Source organism: Triticum aestivum, chromosome 5B (assembly GCF_018294505.1).
Source record: "Triticum aestivum cultivar Chinese Spring chromosome 5B, IWGSC CS RefSeq v2.1, whole genome shotgun sequence".
NCBI classification, from domain to species: domain Eukaryota; kingdom Viridiplantae; phylum Streptophyta; class Magnoliopsida; order Poales; family Poaceae; genus Triticum; species Triticum aestivum.
Window position 1 is genome coordinate 607,615,974 of NC_057807.1, and position 20,495 is coordinate 607,636,468.

General features: G+C 43.4%; 1 protein-coding gene across 1 annotated transcript; it reads right to left on the reverse strand.

Annotated features, from left to right (window-relative positions):
- Positions 1–8,220: 8,220 nt before the first annotated feature.
- Positions 8,221–10,408, reverse strand: LOC123117121 (mitochondrial metalloendopeptidase OMA1-like). Its single transcript, XM_044537952.1, has 3 exons — positions 9,610–10,408; positions 9,433–9,518; positions 8,221–8,679 (listed from the first exon to the last, which is right to left on the reverse strand). Exons 1-3 carry the CDS (start codon positions 9,832–9,834, stop codon positions 8,451–8,453), a joined length of 540 nt encoding a protein of 179 aa, XP_044393887.1. The 5' UTR covers positions 9,835–10,408; the 3' UTR covers positions 8,221–8,450.
- Between the last annotated feature and the right edge of the window lie 10,087 nt (positions 10,409–20,495).

Below are 20,495 nucleotides of genomic sequence, written 5' to 3' on the forward strand. Positions count from 1 at the left end.
GGGCAGCCGCCCACTTTGTGCCTCAGGGAGCCGTGACGTAGAACCATCTCCGCTGCCATAGATCGGACACCTCCGGGAAGAAGCCCTTTGGCCATGGGGCATCGGCGTTTCTGCTTATTACAGCGCCTCCGCACTCCGCGTGTCGCCCCTCGGTCGCCTTCGGCTTTACATTGAAGGTCCTGAGCCATAAACCGAAGTGCGGGGTGATGTGGAGGAAGGCTTCGCACACGACGATAAATGATGAGATGTGAAGGATAGAGTCCGGAGCTAGATCATGAAAATCTAGCCCGTAATAGAACATGAGCCCTCTCACGAAGGGATCGAGGGTGAAGCCTAGGCCACGGAGGAAGTGAGAGACAAATACGACGCTCTTGTTGAGCTCGGGAGTAGGGATGACCTGCCCTGGAGCAGGAAGCCTGTGCTTGATGTCGGTGGTCAGATATCTGGCCTCCCTAAGCTTCGCAATGTCCTCCTCTATGACAGAGGAGGCCATCCACCGGCCTTGAAGGTTGGATCCGGACATGATTGAAGATCCGAAGTGCCTAAGCTTGAGCTTCGGGTGTTGGAACTCGAGATGCAGAAAGGCGCAAGCGTGGTAAGAGAGAGGGATAGGCCTCGGCCCCTCTATAAAGGGGGTGAATATCAAGCGTCCCAGCGTAATCGTTTGGGACTTGCCTAAAAACACGGAGTTATACCAACAGGCGTAGTGGGGTTGCCCGCACCTGTATTGATGGGAATCCCGCAATAAGGGGAACACGATCTCTGCTTCGACAAGGCGTGCCAATAAAACCGCCTTGTTGTGCGTGTCGTGGCAGGCCGAGAAAAACCGGTTCGTATCAAGCCAGGTCGCGGCGTAAGGGCACACCATGAAAAATTGTCAGCAGATTAGATTTGTAAAGTGTTATGCTCTCTACGATGGTGTGTGTAAATTATATTGCAGAGCCGGACACGGTTTAAGTGTTCGATATTTACTTTGGAGTATTCAGAGATGGAAACTGCCTTGCAATGCCAAAGACAATCTGCTCGCCGGACTCATCGGCATTGAAGCCTGGTTCAGGAGCTACCGAGGGAGTCCTGGATTAGGGGGTATCCGGACAGCCGGACTATATACTTTGGCCGGACTGTTGGACTATGAAGATGCAAGACTCAAGACTTTGTCCTATGTCCGGATGGGACTCTCCTTTGCGTGGAAGACAAGCTTGGCGATTCGGATGTTAGATCTCCTTCTTTGTAACCGACTTTGTGTAATCCTAGCCCCCTCCGGTGTCTATATAAACCGGAGGGTTTAGTCCGTAGGACAACAACAATCGGAATCATAGGCTAGCTCCTAGGGTTTAGTCTCTACGATCTCGTGGTAGATCAACTCTTGTAATACTCATATCATCAAGATCAATCAAGTAGGAAGTAGGGTATTACCTCCATCGAGAGGGCCCGAACCTGGGTAAAACATTGTGTCCCCTGCCTCCTGTTACCATTAGCCTTAGACGCACAGTTCGGGACCCCCTACCCGAGATCCGCCAGTTTTGACACCGACAACGGTACCGAAGAGGCTAGCAATGGTGGAAAGGTAAAAGTGTGTATAATCCATGGACTCAACATTAGTCAAAAGAACTCATATACTTATTGCAAAAATTTAGAAGTCATCAAAAATCAAGCACTACGCGCATGCTCCTAGAGGGATAGATTGGTAGGAAAAGACAATCGCTCGTCCCCGACCGCCACTCATAAGGATGCACAAGCCAGGTACACTTCATGTTTCAAATTTGTTACACAACTTTAACCATACGTGCATGCTACGGGACTTGCTAACTTCAACACAAGCATTCTTTAAATTCATAATCACCCAACTAGCATGACTTTAATATCACTACCTCCATATCTCAAAACAATTATCAAGTATCAAATTGATCGTAGCATCCAATTTGCTTCCTATGATAGTTTTTATTATACCCAACTTGGATGCCTACCATTCTAGGACCAATTTTATAACCATAGCAAATACCATGCTGTTCTAAGATACTCTCAAAATAATATAAGTGAAGCATGAGAGACTAGCAATTTCTACAAAATTAAGCCACCGCCGTGCTCTAAAAGATATAAGTAAAGTACTAGAGCAAAAACTATCAAGCTCAAAAGATATAAGTGAAGCACATAGAGTATTCTAATAAATTCCAAATCAAGTAGGATTTTCTCAAAAGGTGTGCATAGCAAGTATGATTGTGGTAAACTAAAAATCAAATACTAATATCATACAAGACGCTCCAAGCAAAACACATATCATGTGGCGAATAAAAATATAGCTCCAAGTAAAGTTACCAATGAACGAAGACGAAAGAGGGGATGCCTTCCCGGGGCATCCCCAAGCTTAGGATTTTGGCTATTCTTGAATATCTTGGGGTGCCTTGGGCATCCCCAAGCTTAGGCTCTTGCCACTCCTTATTTCATAGTCCATCAAATCTTTACCCAAAACTTGAAAAATTCACAACACAAAACTCAATAGAAAATCTCATAAGCTCCACTAGTGAAAGAAAACAAAACCACCACATAATGTACTGTAATGAACTCATTCTTTATTTATTTTGGTGTTAAATCTACTGTATTCCAACTTCTCTATGGTTTATAAACTATTTTACTAGCCATAGATGCATCAAAATAAGCAAACAACACACGAAAAACAGAATCCGTCGAAAACAGAATAGTCTGTAGCAATCTGTAACTAACGCGAACTTCTGGAACTCTAAAAATTCTACCAAAATAGGAAGTACTGGGAAATTTATCTATTGATAAGCAGCAAAAAGAATCAACACAAAATCACGTTTCTGTGATTTAACAAAACTAATTTCATGCGCGCAAAGTTTCTGTTTTTCACCAGAATCAAATTAACTATCACCATAGGTTATCCTATAGGTTCTACTTGGCACAAACACTAATTAAAACATAAAAACACATCTAAACAGAAGGTAGATGCAAAATTTATTACTAAACAGAAACAAAAACAAAAAACACAAATAAAATTGGGTTGCCTTCCAACTAGCGCTATCGTTTAACGCCCCTAGCTAGGCATAAAAGCGAAGATACATCTAAGTAGTGCCATCTTTGATTTTCAGTTTTTTAGCGGAGTCATGCTCGAATCCGGGAGGTTCTTTATGTTTCCTCATACTCGGAAATTTTTAGATCTAAAGAATCCAACCGCTTATTGCAAAGAGTAATCAACATAGTCATGCGGTGAAGATTTCCGCTAACACTTTTAAGAGGCTCAAGAGATTTTTGTAATATTTTTGTAACTTCGCAAATCTTTCCAAACACTTGTGTTTCTTCTTGGGTAGGATGTGGTCCTTCCTTTTGAGGTAGTGTTCCCACTATTCCCTCTATAATTTCATGCGCAATACTAGGATCAGTTTCAATAAAATTTCCCTTGGCAATGCAATCCAAGAGTTGTCTATGCGTCATATTTAGCCCAACATAAAAATTGCGAAGAAGAATTCTAAAGTTCACCTCTAGGGTGCAATTGTGATAAGATTCCATCATCCTATACCAAGCATCTTTTAAGTTTTCTCCTTGCCTTTGCTTGAAGTGAAGAACTTCAAACTCGGGAGACATAGGAGCGGATAAGGAACTAGACATAACGACAAGGTAAATGATCTAACACACGAGCAAACGGAAAAAGGCAAGCGTAAAAGAGAGGAGAAGATTGGGAAAGAGAGGGCAAATAAAACGGCAAGGGTGAAGTGGGGGAGAGGAAAACGAGAGGCAAATGGAAAATAATGTAAATGCGAGGGAGTTTGTGATAGGTACTTGGTATGTCTTGACTTGAGCGAAGACCTCCCGGGCAACGGCGCCAGAAATCCTTCTTGCTACATCTTGAGCTTGCGTTGGTTTTCCTTGAAGAGGAAAGGGTGATGCAGCAAAGTAGCGTAAGTATTTCCCTCAGTTTTTTAGAACCAAGGCATCAATCCAGTAGGAGGCTCCTCAAAAGTCCCACGCACCTACACAAACAAACAAAGAACTCGCCACCAACGCAATAAAGGGGTTGTCAATCCCTTCACGGCCACTGCGAAAGTGAGATCGGATAGAGATAGTATGATAAGATAAATATATTTTTGGTATTTTATAATATAGATGCGAAAAGTAAAGATGCAAATAAAAGTAGATTGAAAGCTTATATGATAAAAGATAGACCCGGGGGCCATAGGTTTCACTAGAGGCTTCTCTCAAGATAGCATAAGTATTACGGTGGGTGAACAAATTACTATCGAGCAATGGATAGAAAAGCGAATAATTATGAGATTATCTAGGCATGATCATGTATATAGGCATCACGTCCGCGACAAGCAGACCGACTCCTGCCTGCATCTACTACTATTACTCCACACATCGACCGCTATCCAGCATGCATCTAGAGTATTAAATTCATAAGAACAGAGTAACGCGTTAAGAAAGATGACATGATGTAGAGGGATAAACTCAAGCAATATGATATAAACCCCATTTTTTTTATCCTCGATGGCAACAATACAATACGTTCCTTGCAACCCTTTCTGTCATTGGGTAAGGACACCGCAAGATTGAACCCAAAGCTAAGCACTTCTCCCATGGCAAGAAAGATCAATCTAGTAGGCCAAACCAAACTGATAATTCGAAGAGACTTGCAAAGATAACTCAATCATACATAAAAGAATTCAAAGAAGATTCAAATATTTCTCATAGATAAACTTGATCATAAACCCACAATTCATCGGGTCTCGACAAACACACCGCAAAAAGAGTTTACTTTGAATAGATCTCTACAAGAGAGGGGGAGAACATTGTATTGAGATCCAAAAAGAGAGAAGAAGCCATCTAGCTAATAACTATGGACCCGAAGGTCTGTGGTAAACGACTCACAACTCATCGGAGGGGCTATGGTGTTGATGTAGAAGCCCTCCGTGGTCGATTCCCCTCCGGCGGAGCGCCGGCGAAGGCTCCAAGATGGGATCTCACGGATACAGAAGGTTACGGCGGTGGAAATTGTTTTTCGTTGGCTCCCTAGATGTTTTCGGGGTACGTGGGTATATATAGGAGGAAGAAGTACGTCGGTGGCCGCTTGAGGGGCCCAGGAGACAGGGGGCGCGCCCAGGAGGGGTGGGCGCGCCCTCCTATCTCCTGACCGCCTCGATTACTTCTTGACTTGCACTCCAAGTCCTCTGGATCACGTTCGTTTCAAAAATCACGCTCCCGAAGGTTTCATTCCATTTGGACTCCGTTTGATATTCCTTTTCTTCGAAATACTAAAATAGGCAAAAAAAACATCAATACGGGCTGGACCTCCGGTTAGTAGGTTAGTCCCAAAAATGATATAAATGTGTAAAATAAAGCCCATAAACATCCAAAAGGGGTAATATAATAGCATGGAACAATCAAAAATTATAGATACCTTGGAGACGTATCACTACCTTGTTGTTTTTATATTTTCAGATTACAAAAACATATATCTACCATCCATATTACACTTGTCTCATCATCTCTTCGCCAAACTAGTTGCCTATACAATTTACCATTGTATTGAGTGTGTTGGGGATACAAGAGACTCTTTGTTATTTGGTTGCAGAGTTGTTTGAGAAATACCATCTTCATCCTACGCCTCCTACGGATTGATAAACCTTAGGTCATCCACTTGAAGGAAAATTGTTGCTGTCCTACAAAACTCTGCGCTTGAGGCCTAACACGAGTCTACAAGAAGAAGGTTGCGTAGTAGACATTATTAGTCTCTGTCATTTACTTCAGATATATTTCAGACCATAACATATCTCCCTCATCATTCTGTTATATTGTCTTAGTCTCCTTCACATCTTGTGTTGTGATCATTTACCTCGTCGTAGTTCTTTCTCATAGTAATCTATCGTAGTTCATTTCTCGTTCACTGTCATGATATTGTATTAGTTTGCATATTGCATTATCATCGGTCAAACTTGTGATATCCTATGCTCGAGTCATAATTGCTTCCTACATCAATAGTTATGTTCCTCAATAGCATGCTTGACTGAGTTCTTTTCTACCAAACCTTATTTCCGCAGTTGTGATTGGGATCAGTTCAAAACAATCTTAGGAATTTTTTAATCTCCCATTCAACCCCCCCCCCTTCCTCTGGTCGACATACTCTTGGTCCTAACACCATGCCATACGATCACTCATATGAGCAGGCGTGGTCGTATGGAACATCGTCTTTTGCACTTTTTCTTCTGGTGCGCCTCCCACTTGATTTCCTTTATCTCCACTTTACTCCTTTTCATGTTCTAGCTTGATTCCGTCCATATATAGCCCATTTTCTTGTGGAAATAGAATAAAGATAGGATATTTGGAATAATATGCCTATCATTATTCATTAGCGCCAATATCGGAGCGAATATCTTGGTTTCAATGAAATATATCGGTTTAAACTCAGGTTAGAGGAGTGTAAAAATAATACTCGTCAGGGCTTGGACACGAAGTTGGCACTTGAGGGCGGTTGGAGCAGTATGTAGAGATCACCACAAAACATTTTTGGGTGCCTCTGCTATAGTGTTTCCAACGATCAGTGGCCCACCTACTCTGGAGGCGATGGTAGTAAGGGAGATGTTGGCCCTGGCAGACGATCTCTATCTATAGAAGATTCAGGTGGCTTCAGACTGCAAGGTAGTTGTGAATGATATCAACCAAGGGATTACCGCAAGCTACGGGCTATTATCCGAGAAATAGTTTATCATTCTATTTCTTTCATTTTTTGCAATTTTTTAATCATTTTTGGTCCTCGAGTGTGGAGGCACACAATTTAGCGAAGCATGCTCTAACTTTAGAGGCTGGCCGCCATGTTTGGTTAGGTCAGCCCGGTGATCTTTTTTTCATCCTTGTAAACATTGTAACAAATTAATAAAGCTTCGCGAGATTGTCTTAAAAAATAAAATAAAAAACAACTAATACAATTATGTGGCATTCAATTATTGCCTCAAAAAATTGTGGCATTCAAAAAAATTACCACAATATGAGAAAAATGATAGTGTAATTCAAAAAAATTATAATATTCAAACAATGTTTGTGGCATTTCGAAAAGTGTTTTCGTGTTTCAAAAAGTCTAGGTGACATTTCAAAATATGTTAACCATGTATTTGCAAAATGTTATACATATATAAAAATGTTCCAGATGTATATGAAAAATGTACAATGTGTATGAAAAAAAGTAGACATCAAAACATGTATTTAAAAAATGTTAATCATGTATTTGAAAAAGTGTTCAACATGCATAAAAAATTTCCTGGTGTATGAAAAAAATGACAAGGTGTATGGAAACAAGTAAACACCAAAAATATGTTGAAACAGTGTTAAACGTGTATATAAACAATATTCGTGATGTATAAGAAAAATGTATAGCGTGTATGAAAAAAGTTTACAGCAAAATATATGTTTGAAAAAAATGTTACTTATGTATTTGAAAAATGTTCTATATGTATAAAAAATGTATAGTGTGTACAAAAAAATACACATCAAAACATATATTTATCACATATAAGAAAATGTTTAATGTGCACACAGAAGATTCACAATTGTGCTTCTCCAAAAAAGTGAAGCACGGTTTGTCCAATTTTGAAGCCCATGTTAGTTCGATTTTGGAGCATAGATTTCAACCGAATTTCTTTTCAATGAAATCTATGAACATGAGATCTAGTTTTGAAGGTCTAAACGTGAGAAACACAATGATAAAAATGATTCGTGATATGGATGCATGGTTTGAGAGATAAATTGCTTTGAAAAAATTGTATCTGTGAAAAAAAACACGTAAACCTATCCATCTCTCCCTACGCGTGGGGAGAAATCCCATCAAAACTCTCTCAATGCGACAGGTTGCGCACATGCGATGCCCCACTTGCCACCAGCAAAGGAGATGGGAGTAAACATAGTGGGCCTTCGGTAGAAAACAAACCAGTGCGTCATGAAGAACGATTCGGCAAAAAATAATTGCCAGCAAAGCGATGCATTAGGAAAGCTGATTGGGCAAAAGTAAAGATGGTATTGCTGACGTGGCACACACAATGAGGTGGATAGGTTGCATGTCAAGATAAATATAGCAGTGGGGATCACTCTATTAGGTACAGGAAGGATTACTACATACTCTAGTCTATTACTCACAAGCACTCTGCACCATGTCATCGTCACTACACTATCGCTTGGAATCAAAGAATAACTTGAAGACACAACACGATAAACACCTACAAGAGGCAAACAACCGTTTCTTTAGCTCTTCATGGGATCGATAATCTTACTTCCTGAAAGCAACTACAACCAACTATGTACACTTGCAGGACATCATGTAACATTTCCCTGATTTGCTTCGGTTAAACCATGCATTCTAATTTGTCGATCACCCTCCAAAATCTCGTATCAATCTTGTTGATACAATGTTGCACTGGTTTCTCAAGGATCCTCGGAAAGGAAGGCCTTCACCGTCGTCGAGCTTCTTTGTATAATTTCACTGCCTTCTGCATGACCTTGTGTTGCGACAAATATTGCGATCTTGTAACATATGAAGGATATCTAGACATGAGAGATTCCTTTTTTGTTAAAGCACCCATATTTGCTAGCTTCCAGAGGACCACAAGGGCTTTGTACGGATCGAAACCTGCAGCGCCGAGTAGCATGATTCCAATATGATCCGCCTCTATCTCCATCCTACGGACGTAGGAAACCGTCAAAGATGAACCAAATCTAAGACTTGCTGAATCAAACCAACTCACAAGGTCGAACCAACTTAATAGTAATAAAAACCAAAGAGATAAGAGAGTACACTAGCGAGATTAATGTCAAATCACATGTAGGAAGCCCTTTATTATTGATAACATGATATGCAAGCTCCTCCGGTGTGGCACATTGTGCTAAAGATGCATATTTTCATTGTATCGCTATAAATTAGTCTATCGTGGGATATTTTATTTAGTTCGATCTTTATGTGTCATTCTTCTACTTTTTGTCAGTTGAGCGCCCTAGTCGACCGAGAAATTCCAAGGCTTTCTAAAATTATCTTTGTCGATGGGATTATGATTGTTAATTCTACATTTAACATAACGTAGGTAGTTGTGCACCATAAGAATTGTATGCAACTTTTTTCTGTTTCTGATTTTGAATTCATGATGTGCAACTTCGGGGACTGACAAATGACTAATTATCAGATGATCTTAGAAACAACTAACGGGTACTATATAACATGCAGAGTAGGCCTCCTTACAAGTGTCATGTAGAATATCTCTAGAGTGCACTACATTGTGAAATCTGTAGTACGTAGTAACTAACTTAAATAAGAACATGTGAAAATGTAGTACTGAACTAACTGCATGTCTACCTTCGGCTACAATGTAGTACTACTAACTAATTGTAGTAGTAGCTAACTTGAACAAGAACATGTGAAAATGCAAAAGGTGGACATACATTGAAAAGAAAGGCCGCCATAAGAGAGTGGGAAACCAATCTTGCCTGGCGATGTCCGCCTTGTGCCTTGCAATGACGTGCCCAACCTAGAAAAATAATAATAGCACGATGGATGAGAGTTTGAATTCCATGACGTGAACTCAGTAATCCAGTATATATTAAACCTAGCTACCTCACCTCGTGGCCAAGAGCAAAGGCAATCTCAGCGTCAGTCTTGAGAAGGTCGAGCAATCCTGTGGTGACCATTATCTTGCCGGGCATGCACCCTGCATTGACCCGACGATCTTTGACAAGGACGACCTCCCACTTGAGCCCACGGAGATGTCGGGCGTGCGGCTGCAAGACGGCCTGGTTTCTTACCCTGCGGCTTTCTTCGGTTCTCGTTATCCAGATCCTGCGCATTCTTGTGAGAGGAGAGCATCACAATGTCGTGGCTGTCTATGTCGAGGTTGCGGTGAGTGGCGTGGATGACTTTCTCCAATATGCGGCGGACGCGGACAGTGTCAGGGTGGAGCGGGTCGACGATCCGAGACTCGGCGGCGTACTTGTTCATGCGCTCGTCGAAGCGGTGAACAGAGACCTCACGCTCGGATTGGGGGGAGAGGACCACCACATGAGTCCGATTAGTGTACGGCACGACCTCAATGTCGAGGTACGGGCGGTAGACGGCTAATGCCGTGAGGCCCGTGACGCCGGAGACGAGAACTACCGCGGAGGCGATCCTGAGCGGACTGTGGTACCAACGGGGCCGGGGGTCGACGGGCTGGGAGGTGCAGTAGCATCGACGGAGCGCGGGCGATCGACAAACGGCAGCGGGTTTGGTGATGCGGTGGAGCAAGGATCCTATTCCTAGGTGGAGTGGTTGCGGTAGCAAGTAGCCGGGACGCGAGGCGGCTGTGAGCGGAGCACGGCCACGGGCTCCGATGCTGAGGATGCGGCGGCAAGAATTCGCTAAGATCATGTTCTCTTAATCTTTGTTCCGATCTTCTTTGTCTTTGAGACAAATATAAATAATCCGGGAGAGGTTTTACTCTCTTTAGGAGCGCGACTGTACCCTCGCATCGCTAGGAGTGGGCCGGCCCATTGGCACGTCCGCTAGCTAGCGTTAATTCATTAGTTTTAATAACTAGCTAAGCGGGGAGGAAGCTTATCTCCCCTCTCGCTAGGGTTTTTCCTCCTCTCGGCAGCGGCGACGTCAAACCGTAGAGATCGGCTTCCTCCCCGGCCCTTCCCTCCTCCGCCAGCGACCGCCGGGGCTCACGGGTCCTGGTGGGCAGCGCGGCGTTAGGGTTTCGATCGGGTTAATACCGCCCACGGAGCACTTAACCCCGGGCAAGAGAATCATGGCTACTGCGGCGTCGAGTTCGGCTACGGCGACATTCGATCTCGAAGCGCTGATGGAGGAACTAGGCTTGAAGGAGGATGACTTCCAGGACGTGGTTGTGGATGATAGCGAGTTGATCCCTGAAGCAACTCGTTGGATGGCTTTGGCTAGGGTGCACACTAACAAACCCTACAACCAATATTGGTTCTATCGGAACATGAGGGTGGCATGGGATCTGGCGCAAGAGGTGAAAATCCGGCCGCTCGAGGATAATCTGTACTCTATGCAATTCTCATGCCTTGGCGACTGGGAGAGAGTAATGGATGAAGGCCCCTGGAATTTCAAAGGAAAAGATGTCGTGATGGCGCCCTATGATGGATTCACCAAGCCCTCCACAATCGAGCTTAACAAGATCGATATTTGGGTTCAGATCCACGATCTCCCAGATGGTTTCTACTCCAAAATCAAAGCCCTGTCAGCTACTGTCGGTGAATTCATATTTGCCGAACCCAAGTCACATGACTTTGAGGAAAACTTTGCTCGTGTTCGGGTGAAAATTGATGTTACTAAGCCTTTGAAGAACGCTATCTCTCTAGTGGTCAAGAGGAAGGAAACTCTGGAACGAGTAATCTTCAGAGTTAAGTACGAAAGGCTCCCCGACTGGTGTGCAGTTTGTGGGTACCTTGGCCATCTTTTCAAGGAGTGCGGCGATGGAGTTCACCCTCCTAAAGCGCTAGTCTTCAAGGATCTTAAGGCATCTTGGTCCAGGGGGCCTGGCAATGGACCAGGAGACCGCAATGGGTCCAGAGGTGGACGAGGGAGAGGCCGTGCTGGAAGAGGCGGTGGACGCGGAAGAACACAGTTCGGTCCCCATCACGACCAGAACTATGACAGTTCGGGTGAGACTGAAAAAGATACAACGATGTTGGAAGCGGATGGTAACAGGAAGAGGGCTGCGGCAGTTGTAGAAGGGGGCCAGAAGGGAGCAGCTACTACACACCAATCAAACAAACCCCTGATGTTGCCTGCACCGGAGATACCGGTTAGTCCATCTGCGAAGCAAGAACCAAAGAGAAACAAGCTAAGTACAACAACACATGAGTCAACTGGGGCGAAGAGCTCTGTCTCAAACAAAAACAACGATGCGCGTGCGGCGGGCCTCCTTGGGGGGCACCGCCAGGCGCAATGAGTCTCTTCTGCTGGAACTGTCGCGGAATAGGCAAGGCTGCGATAGTTCGAGAGCTTCGCGATTTCGCGAGGCATCTTGCCCCCTCTATTATTTGCATCCTAGAAACACAAATAGAGGGTAAGAGAGTTGAAAATTTGGTAGAATCTTTGGGTTACAATAAGAGTTTTGTTGTAAACAGTTCTGGCCGAAGCGGGGGCCTAGGTATTTTCTGGAAAGATGAAATAAAAGTTGAGGTTATCGGTTACTCGAAATATCATATTGATGTTTTGATAGATGATATGATCGATATGCAGGTCAGAGTGACTTTTGTTTATGGGGAAGCTCAGGTGCCAGAGAGATATAAAACATGGGATACTCTCAGAGGTATCTCCGAAACACAAGGGCGACCATGGGCAGTGTTAGGCGATTTCAATGAAGTTCTTCACGTGCATGAACATGATGGTGTTGGTAACCGGAGCCAAGCCCAGATTGAAGGATTTAGGGACGCTGTTGACACGTGCGTCCTATCTGACATAGGATATGCAGGAACAGACTGGACCTTTGAAAAGAAGGTTGTGGGAGGATCCTTCACAAGGGTTAGATTGGACCGGTGCTTGGTCAATCCGGAATGGACTTTAGCGCTACCAGACACGAGGTTGACACACAAAACTGCAGCAAGTTCAGATCATGTCCCAATTTTCCTCACACTACGTGAGATGCATGCATGCAATACTGGACCAAGGGATTTTAAGTACGAGACGATGTGGGAGCGGGATGAATCATTGTTTACTACTCCCTCCGTTCCGAATTACTTGTCACACGTATGGATGTATCTAGATGTATTTTAGTTCTAGATACATCCATTTCAACGACGAGTAATTTGGAACGGAGGGAGTACTGTTCAAGGGCGATGGACCATGCAGGAGGCAGAATCTGTCGACACCATTCGCGCAAAACTAGGAGACCTGGCGGGAGACTTGTCGGTGTGGGACCGCACCCAGTTCGGGTCAGTACGAGGAGAGATCCGCGAATTAAAAATCGCTCTAGAACAAATGCGTACTGCCCAAGGGAGATCCGGCCCGTCCCACGAGGAAACAAAGATAACTGATCGATTGGTTGAACTTTTCCATCGTGAGGAAATGTTGTGGCGACAGAGGGCGCGATTGGACTGGCTCGTTCATGGTGATAAAAACACTTTCTTCTTCCATCTAAGAGCCAGTCGCCGGCGTCGTAAAAATCAAATCAAGGTGTTGCAAAGGCCTGGCGGGAGTATGACGAAGAATATCCTAGAGATGGAGGCGATGGCCACGGATTTTTACAAGGAGTTGTACACAGCGGGAGGAGTACAAGATATGCATCAAGTCCTGGAAACAGTGCCAACAAAAGTAACACCGGCGATGAAGGAGGTTCTCAATGCGCCTTATACTCAGCAAGAGGTCAAGCAGGCACTATTTCAGATGTTCCCGATAAAGGCACCTGGTCCTGACGGATTCCCGGCACACTTTTTTAGCGTCATTGGGGTTTGTGTGGGGATGAGGTCACCAAGGTGGTCCTTAAGATTGTGGCCGGAACGGAGTCAGCCGCATGCATTAATGACACAATCCTGGTTTTGATTCCAAAGGTAAAAAATCCGACTCTCCTATCTCAGTTCCGCCCAATCAGTCTGTGTAATGTTTTATATAAGATAGCATTGAAGGTCATCGCCAACAGGCTGAAACAAATATTACCAGATATCATCTCCGAAGAGCAATCTGCTTTTGTCCCGTGCAGAATGATTACTGATAATATTATAACTGCTTATGAGTGCCTGCATTTTATGAAGCGGAACAGGGCAAAGAAGCATCAATCTTGTGCGTTGAAGCTCGACATGATGAAGGCATATGACAGAGTTGAGTGGGCTTATCTTCGGGCCATCATGCTCAAATTGGGCTTCACTGAGCACTGGGTGGATATTGTTATGAGCATGGTCACTTCTGTCAAATTTTCAGTTATGTTCAATGGGAGGAAACTTGAGGAATTTCAGCCTTGTAGAGGGATTCGCCAAGGGGACCCGATAACCCCATACTTGTTCTTGTTAGCAGCAGAGGGCTTGTCGTGCCTTTTGAAATCAAAATGTGAGTCATCCAACTTGAGTGGAATACAGGTGGCGCCTACGGCACCTCCGGTAAACCATCTTTTATTCACTGATGACAGCCTGCTGTTCTTCAAGGCAAATAGTATGGGAGCTACTGAGGTGAACCAAGTGCTGGAAACCTATTGTCAAGCATCAGGTCAGCGAATAAATTATGCAAAGTCATCATTTTTTCAGCAAGGGTGTTCCTGATAGTCTGCGCACCCAGATAAAAGGACTTCTCAATATCCCAAATGAAACCCTAAATGATAAGTACCTTGGGATGCCTTCTGATGTGTGTAGTTCGAAGAATGGGGCTTTCAAATACCTCAAGGACAGACTTTGGAGTAAAATTCAGGGATGGATTGAAAAATCTTTGTATACGGCAGGGAAGGAAGTCTTGGTTAAATCGGTCGCGCAAGCTGTCCCTGTCTACTCCATGTCCTGTTTCAAGATACCAAGAGGCTTGTGTGAGCATCTAAACAAGCTAATAAGGAGATTTTGGTGGGGCAGTAAGAATGGGTAGCGCAAACCCCATTGGGTTTCTTGGGAGGAAATGACGAAACCAAAAGCCATGGGTGGTTTGGGATTCAAAGATTTTGAACTCTTCAACTTGGCAATGTTAGCAAGACAGGCATGGCGCCTACTGCAACACCCGGAGTCTCTTTGTGCACGTTTATTGAAGAGTATCTATTATCCTCAATCATCATTTTTGAATGCAACTCTGGGGAGTCACCCGAGTCAGATATAGAGGGCTATAGTCGAGGGGCGTGACACGCTCAAACTGGGCTTGATCAAACGCATCGGTAATGGAAAAAGCACGAATATATGGGAGGACAATTGGTTGCCCAGGGAGGAAATGATGGGACCATATGGCTGCATCACCGCAAACCCTCCGGTGTTGGTGTCAGAATTGTTGGATGCAACTTCGGCCTCATGGGATATCAATAAGCTTAATGCTACGTTTCTGAGCTTCGATGCAAAGTTGATATCGAGCATACCTTTATGCACTATGAACGTACCTGACTTTGGAGTTGGGCGCATGAGGGGCGAGGCCAATTTTCTGTGAAGTCATGCATATAATATGCTAGTTACAATCAAACAGAGGAGAGAAGCATGGATATATGGATCAGCCGGACCATCAACATCTGCTGTGGAAGAAGGCTCATGGAAGACATTGTGGAAAGTTGAGGTTCCGTCAAAAGTCCGCATGTTTTTGTGGAGATTGGCCAAGCATTCTCTTCCAACTGAGGATGTGAGGGCGCACCGCAATATGTTAACATCGAGCACATGTGGCCTGTGCGGGGCTCCAGATTCGTGGCGCCACTCCCTCCTGGATTGCACAGTATCCAGGTGTATGTGGGCTCTGGTAGATGATGAACTTGCTTGCTCACTGGTAGCGACAACGGAGACGAGAGCTAAGAGTTGGCTGTTCAATTTGCTTGATACACTCCCACATGAAAAGTTTGTCCTGCTGACGGTGACCTTGTGGGCGATTTGGTCATCCAGAATAAAGGCAATACATGAGGCGATCTTTCAAACTCCCCATGCTATACATGCGTTCATAAACCGCTTCATCGCCGATCTAGACCAAGTCCGGGTGATCAAACCAGCACCAAATATTGTAACAAGAGTTCATCAAGCTGCTCCAAGACCATGCGCTCCACCGGCTAATCATGCAAAGATCCATGTGGATGCTGCAGTACGAACCAACAGAGGCGGGGCGGCAGCTGCAATTTGCCGGAGCACCAAAGGAGCCTTTCTAGGCAGCTCAGCTCTGGTCATTGAAGGCGTTTGGGACCCAGCAACACTCGAAACAATTGCATGCAGGGAAGCACTTGCGCTGGCTCAAGATCTTGGCCTACACCAATTTATGATCTCGTCTGACTATAGGCAAGTTGTCGATGATATTACCAGAGGGAACCAGGGTCCATATGGAGCCATAGTTTCGGAGATCAAGAATAGAGCAGCACCTTTTTCTTGTATTTTTGAAAGTAGGGTAGTTAATGTAGAAGCTCATAAACTAGCAAGATTTGCTGTTTCCCTTCCTAAGGGACGTCATGTGTGGCTTGGCCAGCCCCATGACCAAGTTTGTATCCCACCTTCCGTGGAATTTGAGTAATAAAATTGGCTTTCACCTAAAAAAAATTAGTTTTAACTAGCACAAATGCCTGTGTGTTGCAACCGGGCATGCATATTCTATTGCACAATACCAATTTTGTATGACATATCTTTAGGATACATATTCTATGGTTCGATATCAATTGTGTGTCTCACATATATTTTTGACTATCACGTACATCACGCGACAATGCCGACCTTTTTTACTGTTGAATTACTCCTTTCTCCACCCTACATATATGTCTCTTTGTGTTATGTATCATCTTAAGAACGACTCTCTTTCTCTACCGCGCGATCTTTCGGTGACTCTCTAAAGAAGTTCATGTTACCTGGTGTTGCTCATCTTGATCGGATATTGAACGATGGAGGTTGCCTCATGTTGTAAGAAATGTTTAAATTTCTATTATTTCAGTTTTCTTTTTGTCTGAGGGTGGTTCGTAAATGTGTCTACTGGGTAGCAATCTCGAAAAACCGTCTGAGTATTGTAGGAGTACCAAGGCACATCTACAATAGCTTTATGAGATAGTTTAAGCCACCCATGCCAAAAAAAGATAGATTAAGCCGCTATTGAATACAAAATAAAATTTGATAATCACTTTATTGGAAAATTTTACAACAATGAACTGACCCTTTAGAAATGTAAATATTTCCTCATACTTTTTTCTGCGGGTCAAATATTCCCTTATACCTGGTGTAGAGTATGCAAAGTTCATATATATAAAAAATAGGTTTGTACGTAAATTAGCAAATATATAACTGAAACATTCATGTAATGACATGCATGAAAAAATATATACAATAGAGAGGGGGTGATCGATTGTCTCTTCAACTAAGGGAAAATGAGATAGCAAATAGATAGATTCCCGAACTATGATTTTAGGCAAGGAATGCTATTACTGTCCATCAGATAAAATAACATTTCATATGATAATATAAAATCACAATAATTAACCAAATCTGTAGGTAAGAAGCCCCGCAAAAAAACTGTAGGTAAGAAGTGTTCTGATGTTGTACAGATTTTTAATAATTGAAAATCATATTCAGCAACAAGCTTGTGTGCCTATAATTCCATGCTTGTTCATTTTATAAGCTCCACAATGCTCCTCATACGCACGTGTTGAGGATATAACTACTGAGTGTAAACCGCCCAGGAGGGGCCGGTTCACGCTCATCCGTATTGAAGCTCACGAAGATAAAGAAGATGGCGCTCTACTAGTCAAGCCTAGAGGCCCAGAGCCCAAAGGCAGAGTAGGGCCCATAGATATAAACCGCCGTAGTTATATAACTTGTGTTGTAAGTTAGGGAAAGGAAGAGAGCGAGCCGGACACTTGTATGAGCCGGCCTCGGGACTCTGTAAACCGGTCGGGCGTCAACCTGTGTATATAAAGGGACGACCCGCCGGCGGTTCAGGGACAAGAAACGACAACTCGAGACTCAGGAAAAGCGTATTTGCTCCCTGATCATCGAGACCCCAATAATTCCATCACAACTAGATGTAGGCTTTTACCTTCATCGTAAGGGGCCGAACTAGTATAAAACTCTCGTGTCCCTTGTCCGGTTTAACCCCTTTAAGCTAATCTCGTTGCGATGGCTCCACGACTAAGTCCTTCTGCTAGGACATCTGACGTGTTAATTCCACGACAGCACGTGTCCCCAGCCTGAACTCTTTTTGCTTGTGTGTATGTGCGCAGGCCATGCGTGTTCCTCGTCCTTAAATCTGGATCCATATCTGATCCTCTGATTGCTGCTTGTTGATTCTGGTACAACTCACTATGTATATAAATTGATGAGATTTGATGTAAAAAAGGCGGACTAATTAATTTGGAAACGTGCCTTTTTTTCTAGCACAATTGTAAGCCAACTCAGCGCGTGTTCGGTAGTTGCCCATGGCTGCAAAATCCTCAAATCTAGCACCCAACTTCAGCCAGCTTCCCACCTAAACTCCTGGAGCGATGGATCTGTTCGGTGCAGCAGCTTCTGGTAGCCAGCGACCGGAAAGGCCAGAAAGTGCATATTCGGCCCGTTTGCAGTGGGTTGACAGCCCAGGTGACTTGTAGAAGGGGCATGCATGGGCTATAGGCCCGGTTGGGTGGGTGGCTGTGACTCGTGGCTGTTTTCTGTGTTCACTCGTGGCTGTTTCCTCGTATCAATTTGCTCGAAGTCACTTGGCAGTGGCAGCCAGTCGTAATAACTGCCAACTCCAGCTTCTTTGTTTTCTGGGATAGCAAATACCCAGCTGCACGACTCTGGCAAATTTGCATGTAGCTAATAGCCAGCTTCTCATTCCCATAACCACAATTTGAAGCGTTCGGCTCGGCTTCGGACTTGGAGTCGAGGAGTTGAGGAGCCGGAGGACTACCGAACACGCCCTCAGTTGGCTTTGTCGTTCCCGCGGGAATAATTAATTTTTGTTGTAGACCAGGCCCAACATCGGTTCATGTGCGGGATAGACGCATCATAAGTTTGTTTGCATTAAGTAGTTGCTAACTCTTATTTCATCACAATTGAGAGCTAGCTAAACTGGTTTTTCGTACTCTACGCCCGAACGGCGGGAGAATCCGGTGCAGATGACGGACGAAATATTAGCTGGCCTACGAAAGGACTTGATGATGAAAAAAACTGGAAAAACTGTCTGTGCGTTGCAACGGGAGAAAAAAAACACATACCCATGCGCTGTGTTTTGATATTGACTATTGAGATCAATATCGTCTGGAGACAATTTATTTAATACTTTTTTTGTGTATCATAATTTGTGTATACTAGTAGAATGATCGTGCGTTGCCACGGGATTTTGAAATATTTTGCTAGAGTTATATTAACATAATGCATGTTAAATTCTACATGTAGAGACAAGATAGCACGGACACAATCAGGTAATAATTGAAGCCCACTTCACTTACAATGTAAATTGATGAAAGAAAGGCAAATTGACGATGCATATATATAGAGTGATGATCCAACTAAATATCCATCACAAATTAAGCTCTACTTGATGCACTTAAGAAATTCTCGGACAATATTATGAATGTTGTCTTTAGCTTTATTCGCACGATATTTGAGCAAGTACAATAAAAACTTCTTTTTCAATTCATACTCATCCTACATAAGCAATATATGTTGTTAGTAGGAGTACTTCATATCGAAGGTCTTAAAATGTGTACCCGAGAATACTCACCATTCAAACCAGGCAAAACAATTGTTTAACGTTCCACCAGAGCATAAAGAAAAACAAAATTGTGAGACACATCCCTGGAATTTCCTAAATTAATGTTATATTAAAAATACTGATAACAAAAACAAATGCTTGTATTTTGACTGTTATGATAATGAAATATATAAATTTATTACCCGTCTCTACTCGTTGAAAAGAAAGACCTTCACCGTCGTCGACTTGATCAGGAGTAGCTTCTTTGTATAACTCCATTGCCTTTGGCATGACCTTGTGTTGTGACAAATATTGCGATCTTTTAACATATGAAGGATATCTAGACATGAAAGATTCCTCTTTTGTTAAAGCATCCATCTTTGCTAGCTTCGGAGGACCACAAGGGCTTTGTATGGATCGAAACCTGCAGCACCGAGTAGCATGATTCCAATATGATTATCACTATCGTTTCATATCCAATTGCCTTCGAACAATCCTTTCTTTTATTGTTCTTTTACAAGTCAACAACTAACTTTATTTACGGGCTCTTTATTATCTTGCCAAGTTATCTTTTCATACCCGCAAAAGTATAATTTATTTCTTGTTCCTAGGTAAAGCAAATGTTTAGTGTGCGTAGAGTTGTATCAGTGGTTGGTAGAAGAGTATTAATGTTACCTTTAGCTCTGCATTGGGTTCAATACTCTTACTTACCGAAAAGGCTACGACTGATCCCCTACAACTGACCGCCTACACATATCGAAAAAAGCACACATAAACCTACCCATCTCTCCCTATGTATGGGAATAAATCCCATAAAAAATCTCTCATTACGATAGGTGCCGCACATGCGGTGCCCCACTTGTCACTAGCAAATGAGATGGGAGTGAACTCTGAAAGGGGTATCCCTCAATTAGTGATTTCGAACTAATGTGAAAAAGGAAGTTGTGCGGTCAGGCCCAACATAGTGGGCATTCGATAGAAAACAAACCAGTGCGTCATGAAGAATGATTCGGCAAAAAGTAATTGCTAGCAACGTGATGTGTTGGGAAAGCTAATTGGGAAAAAGGTAAAGATGACGTTACTAATTTGGCACATATGATGAGGTGGATGGGTTGCATGTCTCAAGATAAATATAGTAGTGGGATCACACTATTAGGTATATAGGATTGCTTCACACTCTAGTATTTTGCTCACA

Coding starts and splice junctions, on each gene's coding strand:
- LOC123117121 (XM_044537952.1), bottom strand. CDS start 9,834: ATGCGCAGGATCTGGATAACGAGAACCGAAGAAAGCCGCAGGGTAAGA. Junction 9,519..9,609: donor CCTTTGCTCTTGGCCACGAG/GTGAGGTAGCTA, acceptor TTATTTTTCTAG/GTTGGGCACGTCATTGCAAG. Junction 8,680..9,432: donor TGGCGGCCTTTCTTTTCAAT/GTATGTCCACCT, acceptor CTACGTCCGTAG/GATGGAGATAGAGGCGGATC.